Consider the following 18,388-nt stretch of genomic DNA (forward strand, 5'->3'; position numbering starts at 1 on the left):
CACACACACATCCCGGGTCTCTAGCATTCTTCTTTGTCATCTTCGCCAGCCAGGTGGGGGAGCTCCCTAAGGATGGCCCCTGCCCCACACTGAGCAGCAAGGCCAGGGCACACGGAACCCCCAAAAGGCTCAGAGACAGCCCAGCTGCTATCTCAGGCTTTACATTACCACCAAAAGGTAAGAGCAAGGTGTGAGAGGAGCGGGTGCCACTGTCACTGTGCTAGAACTCGGGGTCCCTGAGGGAGCCACCTCAGCACGGGCCACCGGGAGCACATCTTCTAGCGACAGGTTTCAACATTCACAGCAAAGCATCAGAGGGTTCCAGCGCTACCAGCAGTCACTGGACAGTTAAGACAGAAATCTTACGGCGGGGTGGGGCTCCTGGACCGTGACCGACGTCTCCTTCCCGGGGAGTAGGACTTGGAGCGCGAGCGGGAGCGGGAGCGGGAGCGGCTGCGGGAGGAGCGGGACCGGCTGCGGCTCCTGTGGGGAGGACAGAGCTGACGGTGGGCGGCGGCCACGGGCGCCACAGATGGGCCTCATCGGCGCGGCGGGCGGCCCGCGGCCTACCTGGAGCGGGAGCGGGAATAGGAGCGGGAGCAGGAGCGCGATCTGGACCTGGAGTACGAGCCGGATGACTTGGACGACCTCGAGTTGGACCGGGAGGAAGAGCGCCCTCTGCTTTTGGATCTGCTCCGAGACCGCGAGGGGCCACTGCAGAGAGAGGCCTGGTGAGCGGCACGCCCGAACATTCCAGAAGACCCCGGGTGGGCGGGTCTGGGTACAGAGCTGCCCATTCCCCTCAGAGGACCCGGCTCCCAAACGCGCGGCTGAGCACGCACGACGTAAACCTCTCTTGGGCTGGCGTCGCGGCTGAGCACGCACGACGTAAACCTCTCTTGGGCTGGCGTCTTAGTTTTAACCGGGGCCTTCCGGGAAAACGCACCCTAGGCCCAAGCAGAGGCCAGACCGACCTCCCTCTGCCCGTCACGGGAGACAGGACAGCCCGGGGCCTGACTGGATGGCGGGTCTGTCAGGGCGTCTGACAGCAGCACAGGCTGGGCCGCTCTGGCCGGGGACGCGGGCTGACGGTGCACGGGCACCCGCAGGCTCACCTGTTACGCTTTTCCTGGCCCTTCCTCCGCCGTGCCCGCATTTTTGCTCGAAAGAACTCGTAGAGGCCATTCTGCTCCCAGCCTTCGCTGTAAGACACGGGCATCTCCTGTGTGACTCTGCTTGCCTCCCTCCCGTGGGGAACTTGTGCAGCAGGAGTAAACCCCACCAGACACGCATGCGGGCGTGCGCTCCTCCCCTCCCTCATTCATGTGGACGCTGAGCAGGGTCCGACACCACGGGCGGCCCTTCCTCACGCGGGGAAGCCGGCTGGGGCTGGGCTGCCTGCCGGGAAGCAGAGAGGCCGGGTGCACGCCAGGCTCCCATGCCTTTTCCACACTGATGTTTCCCAAAATAGTTCAGGTGGCTCTTACGGCCTATGACCTAAGTAACTGGGGACAAGGAACTCTGACTCCTAGATGGACAGGCCGGTGACCCAGCACAGGCAGGAGGTGGTTTTGGCTGGACTGGTGATGAGTCCCTTCGAGGGTGCCCTGAGGGGGCCCGTGACAAAGCCTGGGGCACACAGCTGCCAGCCGCTTCTGAAACATGCCACACCTGAGATGACAACTCGCTCCAACACGTTCCCCACTAGAGAGGCCCTTTGTTGTGACACACATTACCCACGGCCAGAGGAAGAGATGGGCCCTCATTCAGCCTAGCATTTTCCAGGCCACCCCCTTTCCTCACCTGGGCCTCACACCACCCTGGGCAGAAGGCATGGCTGTTAGAAGTTTTTCTCACAAAGCAAATTCGGGGGGCAAGTCAGGCCAGGAAAGGGAACAGAGGCCTCCCTCCCATCCCCAGCCCCACTGCCGGTCCCCCCAAGCGCCTACCTGTTCCTGGGCCTGTCATGGGAGGGAGGGCTGTAAAAGGCCTCCACAGCCGCCAGCAGCCTCTCGCTGGGCGGCATGGGGGGCGGGAGGCGGATGTCCTTTGGGTCCAAAGGCTTGTACTCGTGGTCTTCCAGCTGCAGTGGAGAACACAGTTGTCATGCACACCCTGCCAGAGGCCTTCAGGCCCACCGCGGTGCTGTAGCAACTGGGGGAGCAGGGTCGGGGGGACACGGCCCTGGTTTGGTGTCAGGGTTACCCTGGGCATCAGTTCCTCCCGCTGCCCTTCCTGAGGAATCCCACCAGGGCTGCAGCCACACCAATGATGTGATTCCTAAGCGAGGGGGTGGAAAACTCCTTTGGGGCCAATAAAGGCCTGAGTTCTCTCTCCTCTCCAGAAAACACGTGAGACACACCCTCCATGCTAAGGTGACGGCAAGACCCCTTGGTTTATTCAGACACGACGTGGATCCCAGATGCTGACACCTGCGGACTTTTGCACCGTGCTCCCGAGTCCTGCCCTGGGGCCCCCTCCCCGGTCAGAGCAGCCTCAGCCCAGCCCAGGGAACCCCCTCTCCAGAAGCCAGCTCGGCTCGCACCCCGTTGCTGTCTCAGCATGGCCGTTCTCAACCTCCGATCTGCGGGGGCCCCAGAGGCGATGGGAGCGGATCCCCCTCAGCACGTCTCTGGAGCTGCTCCCAGCCCCGCCTTGCTCCCCTCACCCCCCAGCGCTGCCCCTCCCGTGTTCCCTGAGAACGCCCTCCGCTGCAGGCCCCTGGGCACGGTAACGTCCCAGGGCCAGGATCAAGAAGACCCACAGCTCGCACCCAACCCAGCCCGTCCCACGCTTCAGAGCCACAAAGCGTGCAGCACTGGGAGGGACGTGTGGACGAGCAGAGGGGACACAGGCCTCGCTCACTTTCGCCTCAGGAATCCAAGTCGAGAAGAGGCACTGGCTCGGACACATTCCCACTGACCAGTCCCCATTTGCTGGGCGTAGCAACGAGTGGGAAGGGACCCTGGGAAGCAGCGTTTGTCCCCTACCAGGAAATGGGCTCCGCTTGTACCATTCTCACGTGGGGACAGAGGAACCAGCACAAGTGTGTGCTACGAAACTGGGTGCTCGCCTGGCGACGTTACCTTCACGAGGGGGGCCATCAGCCCCGCAGGCAGATCGAAGTAGGGCACGTTGGGGACCAGGCTAGGGTCGTCGTGGTTGATGTGGGGAGGGCCCTGTCGCCGCATGTGGGGGGGCTGCCCGTTGAAGCCATGGGGAGGAGGGCCGAAGTCAGGGTGCTGGGGCCCACCCCAGGGTGGGTGCTCGTTGATCCCAGGATGAGGCATGCGGTGGCCAGGGTGGTGGTGAGGGGGTCCCATCTCTGCAAAACAGAAACTCCTCTCAGGCCTACCGGGCAGTGGCAAGCTGGGTGGTGCCGGGGGCGCAGTCAACATCTGCCAGGGCACGAGTGCCTGGGGAAGGGGGCTCAGCGAGGGCGCCAACACGTGCTCGGGGCCGCACCTCCTCGCCTGCTGCTTCTCGCTCCCCGGGGTGATGTAGCTGGGTGGGGAGGAGCCGGGTTTGGGGGGACCTGTCCTGCACCCACACCACCACCCATGGACTCAAGGTGGAAAGAGGAACAGGGAAATCACAAAACCTTAAAACAGCAACATAATGGGCCAAAACGGTATGACTCTATTTGGAGACAGAGCATTTTAAAGGTGATTCAGTTGAGGTGAGATCCTGCAGGTGGGCCCCAATCCAACACAACTGCCATCCTGATAAGGAGCGCAGAGCACCGATGCACCCAGGGCAGGAGGACGTGAAGACGGGGAGAAGACCCCGTGGTCTCAGGCTTCCAGCCCCTGGAGCTGAGGGGGAAGCCGCCCACTCTGCACGCTGTTACCATGGCCGCGGGAAGCGTGTACTGGCGAATACATGTGCTCGCTGGTCTCAGCTAATTTTGTAGCCGAGAACGGAGTTAAATGTGAAAAGAGAAGCAGCAATAGAGTAGAAACGAGTTTTTTTTTTTTTTTGAAAAGAGAAAAATCTAGAAATTCTCTGAAGAAAAGCAATGAAAAAAGCTGGTGAAAACAGCAAGAGAGGGAATGAGGAAGGGCCCCGCAGGCGCCATGGGTCCTGGACTCCTTGCCCTGTCTGCCCGTCTGCTTTGGGGCTCGAGAGCAACTCTCCTTCCGGAAGGCCCATGTCCTTCCTCCTCCCAGGGTTGTGTGGGCAGCAGGAACAGGACTTCACCTCTACGGCTGGTCCAGCATGTGCCACGTGCCTGGACCCTGGCCACCCGTCTGTTTGTCTTCCCATCTTCCCCAGGGCCCGGACGGGGCGTCTACACCATCCTATGACCCTCAGCTTGTCACCCTGACTCAGGGGACCTGCGAGGTTCCCCAGTGATGAGGTTAAGCAGCACCATCTGGGCCGCTTGGGAGGGCCAGCTGTCGGGGGGCCTCCCACAAGCAGCCGCCGGGACCATCTCAGGGAACAAGGGGCAGGAGAGGGAAGTGTTTCCCAGACGGGGGCCAGTCCCCGCGGAAGGTGCCCTCGCACTCACCAGCAGGGAAGTCCCCCTGAGGGTAGTCGAAGCGGTGAGGGTAGGGTGGCCGCTCAAAGGGGTGCCGTGGGGGGAAGTCGTCCTGCATGAAGCGGGGCGGGAAGCGGTTGAAGTTGTGGGGGTGCGGCGGCTGGTTGAACTGCGGGTGCTGCTGGTGGGGCGGGAAGGGCCCGCGGAAGTGTGGCGGCCGCTGCATGCGGAAGGGCGGCTCGCGCTGGCCCCCGCCCCACGGCGGCTGCTCGTGTTGGCTGTTCCAGGGGCCCTCGAACTGGCTGTTCCAGTTGGGGTCGGGCTGGCTGTTCCAGGGCGCATCACGCTGGCCGTTCCAGCCGGGGTCCCCACGCTGCTCGCCCCACATGCCCTCATGGCTGTTGTTCCAGGGTGGGCAGTGGGGCGGCCCGCCCTGATGGTGCGGGTAGGGCGGCTGCTCGGGAGGCTGCAAGGCAAGGAGCGGACGTGAGCCCCTCCGGAGGCCAGGCCGGCGCCGGCCACACATCCGTGGTGTGGCTCTCCAACCGTGGAGGCGACCGGCCCCGACCCGGTGCTGCCTCCTTTGCTCTGCCATGCAGCGGGGGCTCTGGCGCTCAAACTCCCCGCAGCCACACCTGCACCTCAGCCGAGAGCTTCCTGTGGCCGCATGAGAGCCAGGCAGGCCACAAGCGCCCGGGCTCCCAAAACTCCCGGCACGGCTGCCCGAGCCGGAAGCAGGCGGACGCGCTCCGGGGCCCATGCCCCTTGGTGGCCGGCAGAGGCGCAGGCCCCATGGCTTGCAGAGCGCAGGGAGGAGCTGGGCCCCAGGGACCCCACGGCGGACACCTGCCCTGCCGATAGCCCCTTCCCTGTCACGTCCCCTCTGCCCTGCATGGTCTTCTGGGTCACCGCCCATACTGACTACCTGCCCTCAAACCCTGTCTCAGGGTCTGTTTCTGAGGACCCAGACCAGGAAATGTCTTTCCGTAGGTGGGAGAGAACGGAAGCACTGGACCTCACCCAGCTGCTGCCCTGAGACTTAAAACTGGGACTTTAACCCCAAACTCAGGGCCAGGGTGGGATGTGCCTAGGAGTGGATGACCAGGGGGCCCATCTTTAGGGTCACAGCTGGTAGCCCCGCTGACTGCCAACACAGAGGTAGGCCGGGGCCACACCACACCCTCAGGTCTTTCAAGAAGTTAGAAAGCCAGTTTCTAACTATAGGAATTACTTCGAGTGCCTGGGTGGCTCCACTGGTTAGGCATCCAACTCCTGATCTCAGCTTAGGTCATGTCTCGGGGTCGTGAGTTCGAGTATCACACTGGGCTCCACACTAGGCGTGGAGCCTACCAAAAGTCAAATCAAATAATAAATATTTTTAAAATGTTACTTCAAAATGTGTAAGATCCCACGTGGGCAGGCCAGGCCAAGTGTACCTCTGCCCCCAGGCAGACCCTCAGTGGGGACCCTTGTCGTCATGAGCCCATCCCACCAGTCCCCAGAAAGAAGGCTGACCCTGCAAACACCTACACGACGGGGATGAGAACTATTGTCTCATCAGAGGGCGCCCACAAAATGCCAGATACCACACGGCTCACAGCCAGCACTCACGGGGAGAAGCTGTCTTTATGGGGATGCCCAATCTTTTGTGAAATTAAATCTCTTCTCCTGAAGCTCAGGTTTGGGGTTGGAGGGGTACAACAGGCGACTCAAAGCCACAAGCCCCGCTTGTCAGTCCAGAGCTGTCTCCCTCCCGTCCTCCCCAGAGTCACCTGGCAAGGCTGCAACCACTAGGCCCCATCAAGGGGAAGGTGGACACCCAGGAAAGGCCTGGGCTGTGCCCAAAGGCTCGATCGGATCAGATCCAGTGGCCAGCAAGCAAGTGGATGTTTCTACTGTTTCCCAGCCATGCTAAGCTGGATGAGATGAACCCTGCCCGGGCCTAGAAGTTTGATTCCAAAAAACCAGAGGGAGTGACCAGCATCTCTGCGAAAGGACTGTCAGCCCTACGTGTCTGACCTTCCCTTTCCTTACGCAAGCACAGTGTTCTTTCCAGGGAGACAAAATGTTGGCACCATGCTAGCTGAACCAGTTAGAAAGGGGACAGAAACTGATCACCTTGCCATATTTGACCTTTTGAAATTGCCCAGCCCTCACAGGAACAGAGGGGCCGAAGTTCCTAAGAGGGCCGGATGGTCAGCACCAGGACGGGTGTGAAGCCCTGACTGTCCTGCCCCGCCCCCGCCCCTCAGGAAGATGGGGCTGGTCTGTCTCCTCCACCCACCCAGCCCTGGCCCTGCTGCAGAACCTCCATTTCCCCAGCGAGCCACAACCAGCCCGCTGATCCACACAGGAGACGGCCCACCGCCCCCACAAGTCTGGGAAAATACCTGCTGTTGGCCCCAAGGAGCGACGGGATGAGGCTGGTCAAACCAGGGGGGCTTATTAGGTGGGATCTGATCGTGGGGCCCAGGGCCGCGGGGGCCGGCAGCGGCAGGATCCTGGACTCCACCCGAGGCATCGTACTCAGAGGAGCCAGGCATTTGGATGGGAGGCTTGCTGTCATCTAGAGCCAGACGAGAAGGTGGTTAGTGGAAATGATGACCAGCAACCACCCGGGACCAACCCAGGCTGGGCCTCTAACTCTTGGGAAAACCCTTGCTGCCCAAGCCCCCCCAAACTGATGGCTTCCAGGAGGGCAGCGCGCAGCGGGGAGGCTGACCTCACCGGGAGTACAGCCCCCTCTCTGAAAGCTTTCAGATAAATTTTTGTATCTATTCTATTTTGCTCAAAAATTTTCGTTACCAAATTTTATTAAAACCCTTTCTGCATCTATTTGAAAGATCATTTTTTCCATCTCATCCGTTGTTTTATGAGACTTCTAAGCGTTAGACCATCCTTACACGTTCCTGGGGCAAATCCTATCTCATCATGGTATGTCTTTTAATACTCTGCTACATTTCAGGTGTGAAGTATTCCTGCGTCTTTGCTCAGAAGGGATGCTGCCTGATATCCGTAACTCTTTCTCCATCTGGTGTAAAAATTAGCCTGGTCTCGAAAACTGATTTGGGCAGCTTTGCCTCTGTGTTTTCTGGGATGGTCTGTACAGGAAAGGAAACACCTGAGCTGAAGGGTTTGGTGGCATTTGCCTGTGAAATACCCGGGCCTAGTGTTTGGAAACAGGTTAGAATCCAGCCCTAGAACCAGGCCCACAGATCCAGAACCCTTCTCTGGCGGAGAAGGCCGCTTTCTTGGAGCAGCCCCCCAGGGAGCCCCGTACCAGGCTGCGTGGTTGGCGGGATGGCAGGGGCGGGCGTGGGGGCCGGCGGCGGGGCGGGCGGAGGCGGGGTGGCCTTGACCTCGGCCTCCATTTGTGGCATCTGAATTTGCTGCTGCTGCTGCTGCTGCTGTTGCTGCTGGGCCAGGCTGTTGACAAACTCCTCGTGCTGCGTCTTGAGGGTCTGGATCTGCTGCTGGAAGGCGAGCTGCACCGGCTGGACCACCGAGGAGTACTCGTTGATGAGTGTCGCCTGGCAGAGAGAGGGGAGAGCGGCCGGCACTCAGGACGGATGCCTCGGTGCCTGCTGCTGAGTCCCACCCCTTCTGGAGCCGCTCAGGGACAAGCCCTGGGAAGCCCGGGGAATTCAGGCCAGTGCCTTGGGCGGGCAGGCAGGGGACGGTCCCGTAAGACAACAAACGCGGTCTGAACAAGCACAGAGCATCTAAATCTAGCCCAAATCTCGTGAAAAGGACGCCAGCTGCAGCAAAGTCTGTGGTTCCCTGGTAACAGGGAGGCGCAAGGACAGCCGCGCCCTGTCCCACCACACAACTGTGACCAACATGACCTGGGACAAGGGTTCCAGGCCGCCGTCGGGGGCCACACTGCTCACTCGCTGCCCAGCTTTGAGCAAGTCATAACCTCGCTGAGCCTCGATTTCCTCAGCTGTAAAAGGGAACGGTAACAGGACGTAACTCCAAGGATTCTGGGGGCAAACTCAGTGAAATAACAGGGAAAGGGACTGGGCAGCTCAGTAAGCATGAGCTGCGGTCACCAACTCAGGAGAGACAAAGCGGTCCATGCCACTGTGCCCGGGGGCAGCATATCTGCTGCTTTATTGAACAACAATAAAAGTGGGAAACATTTTTTTAAGCGTGACATGCACGTTCCTCACTGGGCGGAGGATGAAAGCATCTCCCCTGTGGGGAGGGTGGCGTTCAAGACTGTCACAGAGGAAACAGTCAACAGTTTCTGATATTCAACCAGAGCCTTGTAGAAAAATGACAGCTTTCGGCCTGAAAAAAGGGGGCGTGAGCTCTGCCTTGCCTTCTAGCAGCTGCGGACGGGGCCGAAATACAGGTGCCACAGCAGAGGTGACCAAGGAGACCTGGCCAGCCCTCCCTGCCCGCCTTGCGCCCCCCGTTCTCTGAGCAGATGCCTCCCCAGCGAAAAGGCAGATGTGCACACGGGAACACTGCCTATGCATGTGACCGTGGCAGCCTAGACAACACCGAGCCTTTCTTATGCTTCCGTCATGCAGAAGCCAGGCAGGAGGACCAGAGCCGACAAGCCAAAGACACCGCCAGCAGCCGTGCCTGGACAGGGCAAGCTGGCCACAAAGGCACCAGGAAAAAAGTCAGACAGCCTCACCTGGTTCACTGGTCACGGTGGAAGGGACAGGAGCCCCCAGAGGCTGCTGCTCACCACCCTTCCAGAGACACAGGTGGGAGCCCCGTTTGGAAAATGCTACCTGGCCTCTGAAATCACCACCCCACCAGCCATTCCCAGCCCAAGCGGGGGCTGCAGGCTGCCTGACTTCTGGGAACGGGCTGAGGTGGCGGCACCCTCTGGGGTTATCCACCCCAGTCCCAGGGCGCGGTGTGGTGGGGAGGGCACCCACCTGGTACTGGCCGAGCCCCAGGGCCGGGCTCTGGAGCTGCTGGATGATGGAGTCATCAAAATAGCCGTTCTTCTCCCAGAGCTGCAGGAGCTGGGTGTGCGGGAGGGGGGAGAGGCTGCGTCAGCAGGGAAACCAACGTCCCCATTGCCCCCCGAGTCCCTCTTCCCCTGCCTCTCCCGGCTGCCCCATGTACCCGGGCGATCTTTTGCTGCTTGTCCTCCTCCACGGCCAAGAAGCTGGTGCAGTAGATGGGCACCACGACTTTCTGCAGGGCGGCCAGCAGCTCCCTGGCCTGCTTGCGCTGGCTGTGAGGGAGAGACCTTCCGCGCGTCAGGGCCCTGGGGCGGGACCCGGCCACGCGCCCGTTACCATTGCGGCTCCAGCCACAGCACCCTCTGCCTTCTCGGGACGCGGGCCCCCAACCCGGCTGGGACGAGGGCTGGGCTCCCCACAAGACCTGTGCTGGCACCTGGGCCCAAGTGACAGACGGACAGCAGTGGGAAGAGGGAAAGAATAGCCTGAGGACCTTCAGAGCAAGGGCTGTCACCCTGATCTCCTGACCAGTAAAATAAGCCTTCCCTCCCAGGGTGGCACAAGGCCCCACAGACCTGGGGCCTGTAGGAGCCCCAGCTGCCCACGTGGCCTCACTCAGCCTTGTCACCCACCGTGTACAAGACCTCAGCTTAAGCCCTGCTTTCAGGAGGCAGAGGGAATGTGCTGGGCACGCCAGGCAACTAGGGACGTGAGGCAGCCTGCCCTCCCATCCTCCCAGGGACGCTGCACGTGTGAATGGGTGCAGAGGCCCCTGGGGCTGTGCTGTAAGGCGGCAGAGCCCGATGCCACACGTGCTGCCTCCTGGAGGACGCAGGGCAGGAGGCGAGCAGGCAGAAGCCCTCCCAGCACCAAGCTCACCAGAGGGTGCTCAGAGATAGCAGTGAGTGTGGGCCGAGGAGCCGGGCCGGGGAGGGGAGGGGAGGACAGGGTGAGCAGCACGGGGCTTCTGGACAGAGCACAACTCAAGAGGAGCGTGGCTGGATGACTGCCAGCAACGGGCTGTGTCTCTGCAGAGCTGCCCTGGTCAGCGGAGTGGCTGGTGGAAGCAGAAGAGCAAAGAAGGTTCTGACCAGCTGCCCATCTCCCAACAGCAGAGAAATAAAGAAGGGACGAGGCAGCAAGTGGCCGAGCGGGCATGGGGCCACCTGCGTGGCATAGGGAACCGGGAGCGGAGGGGCGGGGACCCAAGCTGCACACTCGGGGCAGGAGATGGGGCAAGACGGGGGAAGGGTCGGGGGAGAGGCCGAGTCCGTTTTTGCTGCTGTCTCACAGGAGTCATCCCCCTCGGCCAGGCCAGGCTCAAAGCCAAACTCGCAGCCAGCCTGGACGGCTAAGCACTAGCCCAGCAGCAATGTGCGCTTCCGCCGGTGCCCTCCCCGGACCCGCTCTGGCCCAGTGTCTGGGTTTCTTAAGTTCACGTCTACCACGAGGTACCAGAAAGGCTGAGCAGGAGCAAACCNGCGGGGGGGGGGGGGGGGGGGGGGGGGGGGGGACAGAGGATAGCAGAGAGAACCCGTGGGGGGTCCTGCAGCAGAGCAGAGCCAGGTGACAGCCGTGTCTGTGTGTAGATCACGCGAAGAGAAACTGGCACTGGATACAGACGGACATGGAAAGACACCCAGAGGCTGCCCCAAAGAGAGCGGGCAGCGGACGGTGGCCCAAGTGAAGTAAAGGTCCAGGGAAGGGGCCGAGATGGGGGGGGGGGGTCCTCCCAATGGAGAGCTCATGGCTCAGACCAACCCTCCTCTGGGGTCTTTGGACAAGTGACCCCCACAGTCCCAGGCCAGGCCAGGCTACTGAGCGCAGCACAGCAGTCCAGCAGAGGGCCAGAAGGAGCGAGAGGGAAGGCGGAGCCTGGCGGGGCCCTCACCAGTGGTGCAGGACATCGTTGATCAGGTAGATGAGATGCAGCCGCAGCTCGAAGTGCGCCCCGTCGGCGGTAATGCGGTTCCGGAGGTGGCCTGCCATCAGCTCACAGTGCGGGGGGGACTTTGCGTTGCTGAACATCCAGTTCTTCCCGGCCTGCAGGAGCCAGGCTGAGGGTGAGCCGGAGCTCGCGCAGGAGCCCGGGAGGGTGAGGGTGCTCCCAAGGGCGTGCTGCCCCAGGGCTCAGGGGCACACCGAGGCTGCCGCCTGCCTTCAGGCTCCCTCTTGGCCGCGGGACCAGCACACGTTGCCCACACGCTGTCCTCCCCACGGTGCTCAAGAGCGAAGGGGAGGGTCGGACAGGGCTCCCCTGGTGCAGTCCCAGCCCAGGCAGGTTGTGGCAGGCTTCCCCCCCTCCATCAGGAGCACCAGGTTCTGGGAGCACCCTGCCCCCCCCCAGCCCCCACCTGCCCTCACCGAGATGGCATCTTTGGTACACGTGTCGATGATGGGTTGCAGCAGGTTGTCAAACTCATTCATGTCCAACTGGGTCTCCTCCAGGAGCTTCTGCATCTGCTGCTCTACGGCGTGGGCCACAGCCGCGGTCACCTGCTCCTGGGAGGCCGAGCAGGACGGGGACTACATGAGGAAGGACCTTGGCCCAGGACAAGCCTGGCCCATCAGTGCCCTGCCCCCAGCACCAGGAGGTCACACTCAAAGCCTGAGACAGGCATCTGGGACAGTCACAGTCATGGCCGTGACCACGGCAGGCAGAGGATAAAGCAAGACGGGACACAGCAGGAGATGTCTGCCCCAAGGTGACAGATGGAAAAATGAACACCCAGAGCAACGATCAGCAAATCAATTCAACAAAAACAGAAAGAAAACCAACAGATGGGTGTGGACACACGACAGCACTGAGAGGACATGCAAACCGTTGCCAGTCAAGGGAAAGGAGAGCAACCACACCAGCAGTCAGGGAAACAGGAATCAAAATGGGTTGCGGGGCCTCGCACACTAGATCCGCGCCCTGGGAAGTGGCTGAGGCCCAGGGCTGCTGCGGGCTCGGCAGTCAGGTCACCCAGTCCCTGATGAGCTGTGTGTGGAAACTGAGGGGGAACATTCTAGAAGGTTTTGTTTCCAGCAAAATGACGGTAATTTTACATCTTGCATCTAGTAATAAAAGCGGGGCTGGTGTTTCAGGGGTCTTATTTTTTACTCATCTTGTTTTTCTGGCAACTTGTCCTGTTGTACTTGGCCAAAAATCAGGCGATGACAAACCAGGACAAAAGCGTTCTTCCCCACGACAGCCTGGGGTGACCTAGCCAGCAGGAGCTGGAGCCAATGGCACCAGGGGCCACCTGGCCTTCCATCCCTGCACAGAGGGTGTCTGTCCATCAAAGAGCTTGTAGGATGAGTTCACCCACAACAAGAAGCAACCTGTGTCCAGCGTCAGGGGTCGAGCTAAACACACCACAGGTGGTGGCAGCCCTGTCCTCGGTGCTGACGTGCGGTGAGGAATTCTGCTGACGTCTGTTATTAGTCTGTTATTAGTCCCAACGTACAGGTGCAAAAACGGAGGCACAGGTTGAGCTCCAGGTACCCACCCCAGGACCGAGAGGGGAAGCGGGGCGGGGAAGTGGGGAGGAGGAGCAGGCCCCGTACCTGTCTGAGCGCTAACAGGTGCTGCTCCTGCTGCTGCAGGTTCCACTGGCTCTGCTGGATGAGCTCGTCCATGGATGGGGCTCCCTGGGCCGCTGGGATGGGCGCAGCCGGGGCCAGCGGGGGCTGTGGCAGGGGTGGCAGGGCCGCGGCCGGCTCCAGCTCTGGGGCCTGCTGCTTGCAGATGACTGGCGGGAGAGGAGGAAAGGTGGCCCCCATGAGGAGGTGGCCCCTTGGCTGCCTCTCGGGCAGCTCCAAGCCACAGAGACTGCCCCTGCCTATACCTGCCATCTGCAAGAGGGTCCCTGTGCTGCATTGCACCCCCTCCCTCTCCGCGGCCCCTCCTGCCCTGCCTGCAGTGCCCGCCCTGGCCCCCACTCACAGGGCCCTAGCCCTTTTCTGGGCGGTATCACCTTGGCCCCTCTCCCGCCCACCATCTGCCTTACCCACTGGCCTTCCAGCTGAGACCAAGCCCATCCCCCTCCACCTCTCATCCGGGCCCGAGCCTCTGCTGAACCCAGACCATGGCCGCTGGCAGACAAACAGCCCTCCCCAAGGCTCTCCCTCATGTCCCGTCCCCTGCCACCTCCTCAGCAGCTCCCGTCTTTAAAAACCCTCCCTTTGCCCTGCGTCTCTTCGGCAATGATTTTGCAACTGAGACTCATCTTCAATCCCTCAGCTCCCATTTATGTTGCCCCATGGCAGTCTGGCTGTGCACCCCCACCCTGGGCCGCTGTGGACATCCTTCCTCAGCCCCATGGCCCTGTCCTAGGTCTTTGTCTCACGTAGCCTGTGTGGCCACCCCCAGGCCCCTTTGTCTTTCTCTGACAGACCCTTGAATGCGGGGATGCCTGGTTCTGCCCTTTCCTCTGGGCCAGCCCCCACGGCAGTGGGACACAGGAACTCCGAGGCTGCAGTTACCGTGAGCGAGCCACCACTCCTACCTCGACCACCTCCATCCTGGATTCCCTGCGCTGTGGATCTGATCACGGACCAAACAGCCCACTGACTTTCCAAAGGCACCTCACACAGGTCCGTGTGTCCTCTCACCATGTGCTCTACCTCCCCACGGCCCTCCCGGCCTCCATGACTAGCATGACTATGCCCACACCCAAAGCCCAGAGGGTCCGGGTACTTCTTTCTCCCTTACACCTCTCACTAACAAGTCGCCCCGTGTAGTCAAGTCAGGCTCCTAGATGACACTCCAGCCTATGTCCTGCTGTCACTGCTGTGACTCTGCTGTCACCTGCATCACCCTTGGAACTATCTCCCTGTGTCCAGTCCTGCCCCCTGTACTTCTCAACAGCACAGCCAGGGTGCTGCTGTTCACAAGAGGTCTGAGGGCCAGCCATAGGTGAAACCCGGACCAGACAAGTATAGAAATGCCAAGGGATCCTTCTGGCACCTTTATAGCAACTCGATGTTTCACAGATCACATTTTATTGTATTTTACAAAAGTGTACTTTCCAAAACAGATTGGAAGTTTTACAAAACGAAAAATAAAAGCCAGTCCTTCACCAGAATTTACGAAGCACCATTCTAGAAGAGCCTCTTCTCAAACTACCAAGGTGAAGCGCCAGCTACACGGTGGCTAAGCCCGCTCCACAACAAAGTCCTGAAATTCTGCAAGAGCTCCCCAGAAGCTTCCAGAAGAACTCCAAAGTCCTTGGCCAGCCGGCCCTCCCTCCTCTGCACCCTGGCCTCTGTCCACTCCAAGCAGCACCCTTTCTCTGGGGTTTAGCCACTCTGAGCTACTGCCCCCTCCACTCCCAGCCCCCCCCCCGGGCTCCTTCCTCTACCTGAGCACTTCTCTCTTCTTTGTTTCCATCTGGCTAACTCTGACACATTCTTTAATCTCAGCTGAAACGTTGTTGCCCACAGAAGGCATTTCCTGAACCCCCATCTTCCCTTGTCAGAAGCACCCTATACTTCCCCCCATTACAGTACCAAGTCCCAAGTGGCCTCTGATTTCTGACCCTCCAGGGAGGGAGTGGGCTCCCCTTGCCGGGAAAACAGCGTCTCACCTCACGGTCACATGAGCTAAAGCACTGTCCTCCTCGGCCTGGTTATACTACTCTCATCGATATCCAACCGGTGCCTCACTTCATGAATTCTAACCCTTAACCCCACCTGCCCCCGTGCCTGACTCAGCCTGCTGACCTCATTCAGACCTTACCACCAACTGCCCCGTTCATTCACCTGCAGACCTCCCTGGTCTGCAGCCTCCACTCATGCCCCCTCCAGCCTGTCCTCTACACTGGCCACACAAACCTGACCCACCTCTCCCTTCTTTCAAACTCTGTGGCTTTCCACCACCTACAGCAGCAGTTTTCAAAGTGATGTGCTGGGGCTAAGGAATGGGCCCACGATTTTAGGCAAATCTCCTCCACCTCCATCTCAAACCTAACTGGGCACCAGATGAACCCCTAGACAGTGGGAGTAAACCCGAACCTTCCCCCTGGCATTGACCACTCCAGATCAAACCCTTCCCTCGTCTACACACGTTCTATGCTCCAGCCATGCTGGGCTCCTCGGGATTTCTCTTATCGCTCCCTAAACACATTACATTTATTCAAACCACCGTACCTTTGTTGTTTCTCACAAACTTTTTATTGAATGCCTACCAAATACCATGTAGTAGGGCACAACAATGACCTAAACAAGGTCTGGTTGGCCTCGGGGAGCTTGCAGTCTAGGAAACATTCACTTTTCAATGTCCATCTACTAGGCAGCCCCCTCCTCATTCATTCAAACAAAGTACTTAGGAACGGAACAAGGCAGATGGGGGCTCTGCCCTCAGGGACCCTACCACCTGGTGACTATTTATCTATTATTCAAAGGGCAGCTGTGATTCCTAAACCCACCTTAGACTCCGAGTCTTTGAGGGCAGGGCTAGAATCCTGATACCCAACCGGGTGAACATCGATAAACATCTGCCAAAAACTAAAACCCAAAAAACAAGTCTTTTGGATCTGGACTACAAACACCTGAAATGCATAAAAATGTTGCTAGACCCACTGAGAGCCTGCAAAGGGTGCTGGACAATGCCTGCCAGGACGGTCCCGGTCCAGCTTCTCTCACTTTCACCCTGGAAAACACTGAAATAGCCCCTCTACTTCTGCTGACCCAAGTCATCACATCTGCAAAAACAACAGAGTAATCCCTGATCCGGAGTCCAGAAAGAGGATCAATAACCTCATTCTCCATTACAGTCGGACCCAGCAGCCGCTCGGTGCAGGGCCCTGGAAACAGCGGAAGGGATCATGAAGGCCCAGCTGCCCCATTTTCAGAGACAGAGCATGCGGCCCATAAGAAGGCGGTTTGTGGCAGAGCCCGAACTGGAGTCAGAGAAAGGAATCGCTCGAAGGGACGGCCTGAGAGCTGGAGAGAACTCACGCTGCTGCTGCTCCAGCGCCAGCTTGCACTTGTAGTAACTATAGAACTCGCCTCCGAACAGAAACGAGAATTTCGGGTTGTCCTTTTGCTTCTCCATCGTCATCTTCTCAAACTCGGGCCCGTTGCGAGCCACGAACTGGGCCAGCTTGTCGATGACATTTCGAAGCTCCTGGTCTGGGGGACGGAGAAAAGGCCACGCGGGGCGTCAGCGAGGACCGCCCAAATCCGGGGGCCCTGGCGTCCCAGCCCCCGTCCGCCGGGCCGGGGTCCCTAGGGTTGGCCTCCGGAGAGGCCGCCCTTGTACGGGTCCCGATAGGGGCCACACGCGCGCCGGGGATGCGGGGACCCGCGGGAGAGGCCGCAGGCGAACCCGGGAGGCCGAGCCCCGCCCCCTCCTAGGCCCGGAAACCCCGGAAGGCGGGGCGGGCCAAGAAGGGATTCCAGGGAGAGAGAAACGGTCCCCGAGCCCAGGCTGGGCCTCACCGTCGGGCGGCAGAGGCATCTCCATGGCTCCGGCCGCAGGGAACGTCCTCGGCGCCTCACGATCGCCCACCAGCCCCGTCTACGGAAGCCGGCCGGAAGTGGCGCGAGGGAGCCGTTTACGGCTGGCCTCGCGGGCGGCTTCCGCCCTCCATTTACGGCCGTCGCCGGGAAACCGCGGAAGTGAGGGCAGAAGGCGGGCGGGAAGAAGCCGCGCGAGGCCGGGCGCGCGGTAGGGGCTAGCGGTACGCACGCGCAGGAGCTTTCCCGCGCTTGCGCAGGATGGGCCGCTGTCGCGCTACGCCCCGGAACGGCTGGAACGGCGGAGACTACCGTTAGCCATGGCTGGGGCGTCCTCCCGGGCTCGCGTCGCAGCTGGAGGGCCTGGTAGGCCGCGTTCTCCGCTGGACCAGGGCTCTGGGGAGTTTTTCCCCGGGGGGCTGCGGTGAGAAGACTACGAGGTGAGGCGCGTCCGGGAGGTTCCCGGACCGCGACACCGGGAAGTAGAACCGGGAGGAGACGGGCTTGGAGGGGATGGAACTGGGCTTATTAAGGTTCCCAAGATCCTCCCGCTCAGTTTCTTTCGCTCGACCCAACGCTTTGGTAAGGAAGACTTTGGGACGGGGGACTTCCCCACCCCCGCCGGCCTCACCCTGCGTCCTCTTGGGGCTCTCCTGGCTTCGGTGCAGTCATTCGAGCGGCATGGACTGAGTGCCCACGACCTGCGGGTGCCCGGTTTTCTAGACTGTGCGCCCAGAGAACAAGGCGCCTTCCTCAAAGATGCGGTCACATTGTTTCTCAAATGATGACGAAGTGAATGTGTGCTCACGCTTGGGAAAGAGAACGATGTACAAGTATCAGTAAACGTTACAGAGCGTAGACTGTGGATGTCCCCGTAATCCGACCTTCTTGAGATTGCCATTGTTAACACTCGGTTGGCTATGCCTCCCTATCTTTTCTATGCAAATAAATGTCCATATATTTCAGATACGTTTTTTTTTTTATTTTTTTATTTATTTTTTTTTTTGGTTACAAATTTACCCATTTGACGCTTATGGATTGCCACCTGTAATGCAAGATAATGCTTTAGGCCAGGAATTGACAAACTTATTCTGTAAAGGGCCAGATAGCAAATATTTAGGGCATGTGGGCCAACGGGCAAAATTGAGTATATCATATAGGTACTTACATAGCCAAAGAGAAAAATACTTCTAATATTTTTTATTGTCGGTGTTCAAAATCTAATTAGTTTTTAAGGGGCGCCTGGGTGGCTTGGTCGTTAAGCGTCTGCCTTCAGCTCAGGGTGTGATCCCAGGGTCCGCATCGGGCTCCCTGCTCTACAGGGAGCCTGCCTCTTCCTCTCCCACTCCACCCGCTTGTGTTCCCTCTCTTCCCAGCTGTCTGTCAAATAAATAAAATATTTAAATAATAATAATAATAATTAGTTTTTAAAATACAGGTCTACTAAGGAGAAGAATGGAATGCTTTTTTGCGGTTCTAAGTTGGTCTTCCCTGTCATTAATTGATTGCAGATGTTCACTAGTAAAAA

At 59.7% G+C, this 18,388-nt stretch overlaps 1 protein-coding gene across 2 annotated transcripts in view; it reads right to left on the reverse strand.

Annotated features, from left to right (window-relative positions):
- The window catches only part of CHERP (calcium homeostasis endoplasmic reticulum protein), an 18,851-nt gene extending 1,857 nt beyond the window's left edge, over nucleotides 1-16,994 (reverse strand). The window contains exons 1-15 of one of the 2 annotated variants that reach the window (XM_034657983.1): nucleotides 16,843-16,994; nucleotides 16,360-16,533; nucleotides 12,967-13,151; nucleotides 11,779-11,916; nucleotides 11,306-11,457; nucleotides 9,575-9,719; nucleotides 9,382-9,471; nucleotides 7,764-8,013; nucleotides 6,874-7,049; nucleotides 4,514-4,949; nucleotides 3,087-3,325; nucleotides 1,950-2,083; nucleotides 1,116-1,202; nucleotides 571-714; nucleotides 367-483 (exon numbers count right to left, since the gene is read on the reverse strand). In XM_034657983.1, coding sequence (XP_034513874.1) covers nucleotides 367-483; nucleotides 571-714; nucleotides 1,116-1,202; nucleotides 1,950-2,083; nucleotides 3,087-3,325; nucleotides 4,514-4,949; nucleotides 6,874-7,049; nucleotides 7,764-8,013; nucleotides 9,382-9,471; nucleotides 9,575-9,719; nucleotides 11,306-11,457; nucleotides 11,779-11,916; nucleotides 12,967-13,151; nucleotides 16,360-16,533; nucleotides 16,843-16,867 — 2,492 coding nt within the window. In that variant the 5' untranslated portion in view covers nucleotides 16,868-16,994. The remainder of the gene's footprint in view (nucleotides 1-366; nucleotides 484-570; nucleotides 715-1,115; nucleotides 1,203-1,949; nucleotides 2,084-3,086; nucleotides 3,326-4,513; nucleotides 4,950-6,873; nucleotides 7,050-7,763; nucleotides 8,014-9,381; nucleotides 9,472-9,574; nucleotides 9,720-11,305; nucleotides 11,458-11,778; nucleotides 11,917-12,966; nucleotides 13,152-16,359; nucleotides 16,534-16,842) is intronic. The other variant, XM_034657984.1, reaches the window with a different exon arrangement.
- Between the last annotated feature and the right edge of the window lie 1,394 nt (nucleotides 16,995-18,388).

Source organism: Ailuropoda melanoleuca, chromosome 4 (assembly GCF_002007445.2).
Source record: "Ailuropoda melanoleuca isolate Jingjing chromosome 4, ASM200744v2, whole genome shotgun sequence".
Lineage (NCBI taxonomy): Eukaryota > Metazoa > Chordata > Mammalia > Carnivora > Ursidae > Ailuropoda > Ailuropoda melanoleuca.